This window comes from Triturus cristatus, chromosome 4_2, assembly GCF_964204655.1.
Source record: "Triturus cristatus chromosome 4_2, aTriCri1.1, whole genome shotgun sequence".
NCBI lineage: Eukaryota > Metazoa > Chordata > Amphibia > Caudata > Salamandridae > Triturus > Triturus cristatus.
The window spans coordinates 564,958,269-564,970,311 of NC_140586.1; the positions used below are offsets into that span (position 1 = coordinate 564,958,269).

The 12,043-nt window shown below is 45.1% G+C and overlaps 1 protein-coding gene across 3 annotated transcripts in view; it reads left to right on the forward strand.

Annotated features, from left to right (window-relative positions):
- CLCC1 (chloride channel CLIC like 1) overlaps positions 1–12,043 on the forward strand; it is a 282,668-nt gene that overhangs the window by 105,819 nt on the left and 164,806 nt on the right. For all 3 annotated transcript variants that reach the window (XM_085602214.1, XM_085602216.1, XM_085602215.1), the window contains exon 4: positions 6,330–6,440. In XM_085602214.1, coding sequence (XP_085458340.1) covers positions 6,330–6,440 — 111 coding nt within the window. The remainder of the gene's footprint in view (positions 1–6,329; positions 6,441–12,043) is intronic.

Genomic DNA, 12,043 nt, shown 5'->3' on the forward strand with positions numbered 1-12,043 from the left:
TGAAAGACAAGGGTAGCAGACCCTCTCCCAGGAAGGGTATCACCGGCCTATACTCTGCAACAGGAGACCTTTCCCAGCCATTGCAACACCCCGATTAGTCACGATGGGAGCAGGACTTGGGGATTACTGTAGCTGATGACACTTGGCAGCGGCTTTGGTTGCGAGTGTCTAGGACATCTATTTGTCTGCAACATAAAGCTAATACTTGTACGATTCTTACAAGATGGCACTTCACACTGGTCCGACTGCATGCAATGGTGGGAACCCCATAACTTTGTTAAAGGGAATGTGGGTCCAGGGGCACCTACTTACATGTGGTGGCACTGTGGCGCGCTATTGGTCGGAGTTCCCCCCCCCCCCCCCCCCTCCCAGATCCGTCAGATTTGTTCAGTGACTTTGCCGATGGACCCCTTGGTCCTTTGCTGGGGGAGGCAGGGGAGGTCTCAGTCTATCCATACACCACTCTCCGGGCAGGGCAAGATGTTGTACCTTCCTGGCGGCACACCTAGCAATTGCCCATAGCTTGAAGAACCCTCTCACCTCGGGCCCTGTGCTTTGGTGGACTAAGTTGTGGCGCACATATGCCATAGAACGTCTGACTGCGATAATCACAGACAAGATGGGCAAGTTTGAACGCATCCTGCTGCCTTTGAAGCAGGCCCGGTTCTAGCGGGTGAGCCATGTGGGCCAGGCCCTCCCAAACATAAGCCTTGCCCTCCCAAACATAAGCCTTGCCCATCCAAACATAACCTTGGCCCTCGCACTGAATATTCCACCTATGTACAACAAGAATAAAAAGTGTTCAGATAACTGGTGTTTTATGAACCTGCTGGAGAGAAATCATTTGTCTGTTGGTAGTTTTTAAATGCAGCTAAACTGAGGGTGAGTGGCTGTGGAGAGATGAGGGGCACTGTTGGAAGGTGGCAGTGAGTGAGTCCGAGGAGGATGTAATGGGGTGAGGGAACTGCAGAGAGATGAGGTACACTGGTGGAGGGTGGCTGTGAGGGAGTCCGAGGAGGTGGTCATGGGGTGGGGGTGGGGGGGGGAGGGGGAGCTGCGATGAGATGAGGGGCACTAGTGGAGGGTGGCAGTGAGGGAATCCAAGGAGGAGGTAATCGGGTGGGGGGGGAGCTACGGAGAGATGAGGGGCACTAGTGGAGGGTGGCAGTGAGGGAATCTGAGGAGGAGGTCATGGGGTGGGAGGGAGCTACGGAGAGATGTGGGACACTGGTGGAGGGTGGTAGTGAGGGAGTCTGAGGAGAAGGTCATGCGGGGAGGGGGTATGGAGAGAAGAAGGGCACTGTTGGAGGGCGGTAGTAAAGGTATCTAAGGAAAAAAAGGTCATTGGTGGTGCCCCAAAAAAGATTTTTGCACCAGCACTAAAGCCTGCCCTGTCATGGCCTTTCTGTTTTCGTTTATTTTATTTAATTAACAGTCGGGTGATTCGGACAACTTTGGAGCATACTTTAAAGTGCATGCTAATTACATTTACTGCCCTATTCAATGTTTCGAGTTTGAAGGAGATTTTACTAACGTTTTTTACCGGGGAATAATGAAAGTGGAAACGGATGGTGGCTAGTATGGGGGCTGGGTCCCAAGGTCAGCTGTGAGATAAGATGCACTGGAAAGGGGTGGTATAAAAGTGGATAATCAAGCCTGTAATGGAGTGCGCTACAGAGTCCGGGGTCAGGTGGAGGTAGTAATGAAGAGGGATTCTCCCTGAAGGCTCGCACAGAGGGAGCCCGAGCAGTGTCACTTGCCTGTAACTCCCACCTTAGAAACCTCCTCTTCCCATGAAAAGGACATTACATGGAAAAAAAACACTTTTTGGTAGTGATAACATTTAGAAAGAGATTTGGAAAGAAACGTGCGTTTTACTGGGCCTTGTAGGACTAAGGAGAGATAAAGGAGGGCCCTGAGGCAGGCCTGGCTAGACAAAAGTGACAAATTGGGCCCGCAGTGGCCCACCCAAATGCCCCCTTGGCCCACCCAAATAAAAGTTCCTGGAGCCGGGCTTGCTTTGAAGGCTTACGTGAACACAGACAGGGCAGGGTTGTACCCATCTACCACCATGCCTGATATTCTACGGAGAGCCCGGCAGGGGGCGGGGGTTGCTACGGCGAGCCCGACAGTGGGCTTGGTGGAGACGGGGGTCTCTTGTCACCGGACAGTGGGGTCTAAAGGAGGTGGGGATGAAGTCTTGGGTAGTGTTTCTGATCATGTGGACATTGTGGCTAGGCAAGATGGCCGGGTGGACGTGATCCACACCGGCTCCGAATCCTCGTAGGTATCGCGAATAGCCTCAGAACAGCGACATAGCCAGTCACCGGCCAGAATGGTCAGCAAGAAAGCGTGACTCCACCGGGAGCTCGGGAAACCAAATCCACCCGCGACACAGAAATTTGAGCGGAAGAGGAGAACGGAGCGAGGACTCAAAATGGCGCTGCCAGTCCTAACCACCTAGGGAGAGCGGAGTGAGTGAATCACGGTTGCAGCGCGCCCGTCCGGAGGAGTGGGCCCCCAGGAGAGACGCGGCATTTGGGGATACCACACGACCAATCTACCGGCGGAAAGATGGTCATGCACAGAGCGGACACGAAGCAGACCCAAGGAGATGACCGCGTGACATGGCGGTGACTCACCTGGACAAACACAAAGGTGAGCGGGGGCCGTGCTGGTTAACGGGAGGCTCGCTGCTGGCCCTGGGTGACAGGGGCCCCCCAAAGACAATCACACCGAACTTTTAAACAACAAAGCCGGCGGTGTTGCTAACCCCGTGGGACCGGCCTGACTCTAAGATGGCACCCATGTCGGTAGGGCGCTGGGGGATCAAAAAATGAGCCTTGATAGCCCTAGATGGAGATAGCTGCAAAATAAAACCAGCAGACACAGCTGTACAAGGATTGGAAGCTACTCCGGGCACAAGTGCACCAGCTACACGTTTTTTTATTCCTCGAGTGTCCCTTCTGAAACGTACCTGACTTCAAAATGGCGCCTCCCGCCGATCGTCACTGGGGGTCTAAGTTACACCCCAAGGGTTGCCCTGCGTCTGCTTCCTCAGCTTAAAGGCCGCAAAATAGATTGAAACAACAATCATTGGTTTCAGACCTACAGGGAAGAACCCGATCAACCTGAGGTTTAAGTGAGAAGAACTCTGGATGTGCCCCGCCTGACCCGAAATTGGCATCCGTTTCTCCTACTGTCGGATATTATTCGACTACACTCGCTCACTAGGAGACTTACGGACACTGGCTCCTACCTCATGCCGCACTTCTGCATAACAAGCACCCCCCTTTATGATTCATAGATTATAATTATAACCTAATAGTATTAAAACAGCAAAGACCTATCCTCCTTGCCTGACCACAAGATGGCCACCACTGTTGACCTCACCACGATTTAATTTGACTCCTGGACAATCAAACAACTGGTCATCGATCAGACCTTGATCTTAGCCCTCAACCAACCTGGATCCTGCACACCCTTCAGGACATTTACCCTGTGAACTTTCCCTTGACCGCCGAGACCTTGCTACCTGACCGATGCTCGGTGGAACTACCCCGATAGCTATAGGGGAGATGGACTGTGGATTCCCTCCTCGGCAGTCGCCTACCCAGCCGGACATTGGGCAGACCTTCCTTCGTCTCTCCTGCCGTTATCTTCCCCATTCCCCCTACACCCTTCCCTCTTACCCCTATCCGACCTGGATCCTGCACACCCTTCAGGACATTTACCCTGTGAACTTTCCCTCGACCGCTGAGACCTTGCTACCTGATTGTTGCCCGGTGGAGCTACCTTGATAGCTATAGGGGAGATGGGCTGTGAATTCCCTCCTCGGCAGTCACCTACCCAGCCGGACATTGGGCAGATCTTCCTTCGTCTCTCCTGCCGTTATCTCCCTCCTTCCACCTACACCCTCCCCCTTACCCCTATCCGCCCTATTTATCCTTCCTCCATACTATTTAAATGTGTTTCGTATAACCAATATAACCTGTAACTGTTTTTAACTGTGTAATAATGTGATTCCTAATGTAAAGCGCTCTGATACCCACGGGTCTAGCCAGCGCTTCTAGCAACTTATAGTAACTGATGTAACGTGTAACTGATGTAATTTTGTAATTTCTGTGGAACCTTATGTAAAGCGCTCTGATACCTCCGGGTATAGCCAGTGCTATATAAAACTCTCTAAATAAATAAAATGTTACCCCGGATATCGATGATTCGCCACTCTGATGCCCCAGAATTATACACTGAAACCACACTGAATACTGCCTCGTCCACCTATGCAATGCGATCAAAATGCTCGAAAAATGTCCTCCTATGCGTGGTATTGTTTGTACTCCTGAGGTGTGCTGTAATCACCCTGGGACCTCCCTTTTCACTTTCCCTTAAAATCCTAATAAAGATGGTTAAAAAAAAAAAATTAACTAGGCAACGGATGTTGAGAAATAAAGCAAAGAAAAATGTGTGATCGTTGGTGCTGATGTTAATTTTTTTTTTTTCTGTAGGTTGTTACTTTAGATTCTGCCTTTTGCTTCATCAAAGCCCTGTCCTCTTCTCTCCACCCCAGTTTCCTCGACATTTCCCCTTTTTTTTCATTGAATGCTCCTCCTTCTTTCTACCTTCCTTCCTCTTTCCTCCCCTTTTTCCTGCCATTTTATATTCTTGAGCATCTCCCCTCATTCCAATGTTTCCTTTTTTGCTCACCCCCTTTCCTACCTCTCTCTTCTCATGCTCTCCCCTTCTTTCCTCACCACTTTTCTCTCCTAATTGATTCCCCTTTTGCCTCCTCTGGTTTCTCTTGCTTCAGCCTCTTTACCCCTCTTTATTTCCCCCAGCTTCCATCCTCACCTTCTTACCCCTCCTCTTTTTCCTCCCATATCTCCCCTCTTCCCTCTCACTCCCCTCTTGTTTTTACTGATGTCTTACCCCTCCCCTTTCTCCCATTTTCTCTTCTGCCCCATCTTTTTTCTTGGTCTTTTTCTCATTCACTGCTCTTCTTTGTGTACCCACTTTCCTCTCATCCTCTCCTTTCCCCTGCTTCTGCTATTCAAGACATCTTACCTTTAGCCAATCGCACCTTTCCTCACCAGCTCTCTCTTCTCCTTCCTTGTTCCTCCATCATTCCAATATTGATCCTCCCCTCTCTCCTGAAGTGCCTCTCTCTCATTCAGCCGCTCTTTCTTCACCTGCCCCTCTGCTATTTCTCCTCTTGCACTTCCCCTTTCCTAATTTCTTCCCTTTTTGTCCCTCCCAAATTTTAGTGTCGTTCAGAACCGGTTTACCCTCCTTCACTTCCCCCTTTTTTCTGCCATCTTTCCTCGCCTCTGCTCCCCCTTTTATCCTCTCTTCCCTTTATTGTCACTCTTTCCAGTTTGTCTCAACGTTTACTCCCCTCTTCCATCCTCTCTAAGGTCTCTTCTGCCTCCCTTTCTCTCTTCTCTTCTCTCATCTTTCTGCCCTCTTTTCTCCAAGCATCTTTCCTTTCTTGCATCAAACCTTTTTCTCCACTCTTAACTCTTCTGCCTCTCCTTTTTCTTACTCTTTCCTCTCTTGCCCCTCTCATTTCCAGATTCATCTCCTTCAGCTGCCATAATTCATATCTAGTTCCTTCCTCTTACCTCTCTTGCTCCTCCCTTTGTCCCTTTCCTCTCCACCACTTCCCTTCTTCCCAACCAGCTTTTTTCCTGTCACTCCCTGCTTTCATGCTTTTCTTCCTCTACTAACCGCACCACACGTCCATCTTTCCTTTCTTAGCCCATCCCTCATTCCTCTCTTTCCCCTCTCCTCTATAGAGCACATTTTGGATAGATCTGTAACACTTTCTCAAGAATTATTGAAAATCTCTCAACATTTTGGGTATGGTTTACCTACACCGTATGTTGCGACTACGCTTCACTTGTCTCAGCCTTCAACTAGTTTATGTCCATTTCAGGTTGCAAGCCTTAGATCCACTGTTGCTTTCTGGAATAGTGCTATATAGACATCCCAGCCCTCACATACACCAATACCTCCAGCAAATCTGTTGAAAGTTTAATGCAAGTTTAAACAACCAAATAATCGTAACTTCTAAATAAACATACTTGTGTTTTAAAGAATATGTCAATGCCTATTTTCCCTTAACTGGGCACCAAAGAAGGTGATGACTCTTTCAATCTTTTTGCTAATGTCAGATTGCTACTGATTCATTATTGGACATTTTTGGGCCTCAGTTACTATCAAAGTATGTTGGAGCTCAAGTGGGGTACGAGTAGAGATACTTTTGTGTAAGTGTAAATCTATGCTATTGTTTTTTCATTACCAATAACATGTTTGCTTTACTGTTCCAGGTTGATTATTTTCAGAAAAAGGAGAAGTCTAGATCACATGAAAGTAGCAGTCTCCCTATTTTTAAGCGGTATTTGAACAAGATTTTAATTGAAACAGGAAAGCTCGGACTTGTAAGTACCAGACTATCGAAAAAATATTAATTTGTAAGGCATAATAACGTTTGCAATAAAACCTTCATGAAATGTTGAACTTGCAGCTATTCATTTGTTTTGTTCATTCCAGTTTATATTTAATGACATTTTGAGACTGAGAGCCTGCTATATATTGGAGAAGGAAACCTGATTCTTAATTTGCACAAAAGTGCAGATATTTTCACTCTTTCATTATATACCATATTTCTCTTTCTTTGTCCTGACATTCTTACCGCTTAAGAATGAGAACTAAAACACAATTGGTTAAATTAATATAAGACCGACAATTTTGTCACAGCCTGCAGCACTCTGATAAAGATCTAATCTCTTCTTTTCCTCTTTAAATGTGCCTAGCTCAAAAAACAAATGAGAATAGCCAGAACATAGACATTCGATGAGAAAGGTAAACCTGTGTAGACATTCATACAGGGGTAACCTATAGGGGAAATTTAGGAAACCGCCAAAAGACAAACACTTCTGGATCTTTTAAACCAATCTGACAAAATCATCAGTCTGGAAGGTAAAAGGTGAAAAAAACACAAGACATTAAGAAAGAGGCTGCAGAAACCCCATGAAAAGGAAAGAAAATGCACTGAAAAGAAACCACAATGTGAACTTTACATTAAGGGAAAGTAAGTTGACGGAAGATAAAATGCCACATATCGTTAACGGAAACAAGGTAGGTACCAACTGCCAGAGAGGTGTCCAAAGGGAAGGCGTACAGTTTTCCACTTTCCTGTTTTCATGGTATTTTAGATTTCCTTGGCACAATGTAGGAAAATCCTTATTTTATGGTAGGACTGGGAGGCGTCATTTAAGGGTATGTTCATATCCTAGCAAGCGTAGCATTTGCTGCACCCTCAATTGGGATGATGTAGAAGGTCTGGAAAGTGGATGCTTTGGACCAAACCATTTCTTTCAAAATGTTGTCTAGGCTTTAGTCAGTAAAGTTGGCCTTGGAGGCCATGGCTACGCAATTTGAATGTGTATCAAACTGGGAAACTTCCATGTCCCTTTCTGATAACTATCAAATCCATCTATTAAGGGTAGAAGTGCTTACCACATAGTGGGGCTTCTTGAAGAAGATGAGCAGGTATGAAACCGAGGGATGTCTGCAGGAACTTGTACACCTCTCGACCTCTTCAAAATATACCTCGCAATGCAAAGTTGTGGGTTGTTTGGAAAGAAAGGATACAGAATGGAAATGGTACAGAACCTGTTTTAAATCGGGCACGAAATGATGACTGCACCTCCATCAGGAGAGAAGGACCTCTCATGGATGTAAAGGGCCTTGAGGTTGGACACTTGGTTGATGATAAATTGGGAAGGAAGGTTAGCTTAGATGACAGTTGTTTGAGAGACAACTCTGGTGTAAAAGGCCAGGCAGAAAGGACTGTGCTCGCAACCATATCGAGGAGTAATAAGGTGAAAGAGGATTTGAAAGGAAGATCCCTTTCATAAACCTGCATATAAGTGCACTCTTTCCCAATGGATAACAGTCAAAGGAAGGGTCTCCAGCAGAAACATCTGACTTGGAAACATTAATGGTCCTATAGGAGAGGCCCATCTCGAATCGGGAAGAAAGGAAATTGGCTACACCAAGATAAGAGGCATGAAGAGGGATCCATATTACCTTCCATGCATCAGCAAACCCAAGCAGCCCAGTTTAATCAGTAGGACTTATTGGTTCCAGGGGCCCATGAGACTTGCACGAGTAGAGATGCCATAAATGTTGGCTCAGTGTTCAGATATTCCTGACATGAGCTAAGCCAGTGTCACCACTCAAGTAGCTGTCAACAAGTTTCTTCAAAGCCTTGTTATCCAAGTACTGCATATGTAGTGTTGTGCAATAGCATTTGTAAGATCAACCTGTATACCAGTGGATAACAGGATTCAGAGATTGTTAGAAAATGATCCTTTAGAAATCATTCAGAGTAAAATAAATTAAAACGGGTCACATTTTGTACCTAAAGTAGTACAACCGTGTTCTAGAAAGGAGTTGATGCTCCCGGTGTCAACTTCCATATAAACTTTAACCACCAAAATACATCACAACACGTTATCACTGAAAACACTTATTTATGATTTGATAAACACACATCATAACAGTATTAGATACTGTCATTGTCTCACCTAAGTTCAGTTTAGCCACGGTAATATGGGAGTAGGGATGATGGGCTGAATAACTCTATGGGAATCTAGTGAGTGATAGGTATGAGGCAAAGGGAGCAGGTATGAAATACTAGTTGAGTTTAATCAGAGCCTGGTCTTTAGTTATGCCTTTGATAGCCATCTTATCTCATATGATCCTTATTTGATAAAACTGAAGCCAACCCATGAGTATTCCTGCATGTCGGAGAAGCGCGGGAGCCCATTATTTATTGTTATGGATGTCTATTGTGACAGGTTAGCTAAGAGTAGTACGTTATAGTGTAATATATTTTGTAAGCATGAAAACTATTGCTGACGTGAGGGGCCTATGTACGTTGGCCTGTCTTTTTGAGAAATCTAGATGAAGACTTCTTGTGTCACATCTATCTTATTCCAACTAGATTGCAATATCAGTATTTGCTCCTCAGGAGGAACATTTGTACACTGTAAGATCATTTATCATAGAAATTTCACCCATTGTGCACAAGCTTTATATTATCATATTAAGCGAGTTTGTTTATTTGGAAGGTAATGGGGGATTAAGGAGTGGTAAATACTGTTTCTGTTCCCTATCTAGAATTCAGACATTATCACAGATGGTTTTGCTAGGTGTAGAATAGCCATAATATTTTGTATGAAGACCTTCTCATGTGTCACTATGACCATGGCCATTCAATGTTCATATTTCTCGATGCATTAGGAAGTAGCCATTGCGTGAGTAAATAGATTGTGTAATTTGTGTTACATTTTTGGGGCACTCGAAGGGAAGAAAATCAACCTCATATCTGGTATTGAGGGTGTCTTATCTATGGAAAAAGCCACACCTGGTCTATAATAAGTCTAGATCAACCTAATAAAATAGAGCATTCCCCGCCACTTCATCATTTAAGGTATAGGTATCAGTAGCCAAGTTGAAAATCCAACCCTATACTTTATATCGTAGACAGCACTTCAGATTGCCTTTCTCACCACTGTTGTCCAATCTCTCAATTACTGTTCACTGTATATCAGTGCCTGTATGTTGGCTCTCTCAAAAAATATTTTAACAAGTTTCATTGTTAGTTTGGCTCACTTGATGCTCGATTTATGTTCCAAAATCCTGTTTCTTACTTTTTGGGGTATCCTCCACATACAGTTCAAGTGACAATGACGTGAGCATGTTCACAACATTGTGTTAATTACGGTGTGTGGGACCTCTGCTCCCATGATGTACGGAGCCACAGATCCAAGCTTCTGGACAGTGTTGTGTGTGTGTGTACGCACACACTACAAGATCCACAAAGGAATGTGGAAGTTTCCACAGTGTATTCCACAATTGTTGTTTAAAGTTGAACAGCGCTTTAGCCAAAATGTTAATTTGTTGATTGTTCAGTCTTGTGGACTACTGTGGAAAGTGTAGTTTCACATGGCAGTCCAGTTCAAGCAAACATATTCAGGTGTGGAAGTGATCCTTGTTATTCCTTGCACATTTGTGTGCTCTTTTACCAGTTTCTTAGGGCAGCATTGTGCTTCCAATTGTTGCTAAGAGTTTATTTGTGGTTCCCAAATGTGTTGATGTCAGAACGGATCCTGCACAGTACCTGCGTTTTCTAAGAAACATTTGATAAGTTTGCAAGTAAATCTTGTGGTTGATGACTGGCAAAGCTTAATGATGAGTTGCAGTCTCTGTGTTTGATATAGACTCCTTTATGTAGTTTGTCCTCCCTTGCTGCAATCTTTTGATCAGGAAAGGTAAGCTCCTGCTTACTCATGTTAGAAGGGAATTTCAGATGTGGATCCTAAGGATTGAACCAGATCAAAATATCTCCTGCACCCTGGATCACTTCCACATGTATGTTTAGTCAAACACTCCATCCCCAAGTATGTTGGTGGCGTCACCAGAAGTTGATGACCAGTGAGAGTCCATTCTAAAGCAAGGGCTTGCAGAGCTCTGCTTGTGTTTTGGTTCCTTGGTTGAGCATATTTGGTTATTGTGTCTTTCTGAACAGTGGCTGTTACTGTGGTACGATCTTGTATGGGGTACTTCCGTGTTCACCTCATTTTCAGTCTATCAGTCCCTTATAATGTTGGGCTGTCTACCTCTTGTAAGGATATTGAGAGGGGATTCCTTACAGTGGTTTGTTGGTTGTATACGCTTGCTGCATAGGCTAGTGTGCCTTTGCAGGCAGTGAGATGGCTGTCTTACATTGCCTTGGGGCAGGTGATCTGCAGGCAGTCACCCTTAAAAACCTTTAACCTCACGTAATGGATCTCATTGCCTTTCGGTATGAGATGGGGAAGGTCTTGCCACCGTGCTTTCCTTTGAACATAGCTGAGTACCCTTGTGGTGCTGTGTTTTCAAGAGCTATTTCTGAACCGCTGCAGTTGATAGTTTCTGCTCTACATCTCTGCACTTGCATTTACAAACCTTATCATCTTGCTCTCAAACTAGAGGTCCCCTTAAAGTTCAGGTGCACTCTTTAGCAGTGGTTCAAGCCACAGTGGGGGAGTTTACAAAACTGTAATTTTGCCTGTGTGGGCTAGCTCCTGGTGCTTTGAATGACTTGTCGGGAAGGCGACAAGCTATTTTTACCACCTCAAATTAACAAATGTTAACATCATAGTCCGTAGAGCTTTCATAGCACACATCTCAGATGTCACTGCAGCCACATTACCTTTTGTGCTTGGCACTGTATTGTTTCAACCTCCCAAATGATAGAAAATACCGCACCCCCACTCGGCGGCACACACACAGTGAAGCAATAAAAACACCAGGAAATGTAGTTCAGTCTCATAAAATGAGGCACATCAAAGGACTGTTTTCAAAATAAAGAAGCAAAAACGAGGATTAGGCCTGTTTACCCAGGTGAGACCGGGCAAAGGTTTGTAACAACCAACAATGTCTCAACTGGAAATCATGAAAACGGAGCAATTTAAATATAGTGATATAAATCACATAGGGAGGGGGAAGAAGAAAGGGAGACCACAAAGGGGCTAGGGGTTCCGTAGAAAAATGTATTTGTAAGTAGTTATTAAAGCACTACAATATAAATCAAAGTACAAGTGACCATGACACTCAAGTGAGCGTGCTAGTGATAGTGAAAGGCGCAGTGACCAAAAATTCATAAGGACTCCTTTAACCCACTAGGACGGCCCATAGTGTCCAGCTGTGGCTCCATCCTGGAGCTACTAGGTAAATACATTGATTGCTTCTTGAAGTAATTTGTCCCTCTGAGCAACACTTTTGTTAGAGACAGTACACACCTCATCAACATCATTGAAGACATACCCTTTGACAGTGTCAATGACCTTATGAAAGGCCTAGACATCGAATCACTGTACACCAACATACCCCACTCTGAGGGCCTCACTATCATAAAACAACTCCCGGACACTGGACACAGACCTACCTGCATCCCCTCTGATTTTCGCATTGCACTCACGAACAACTA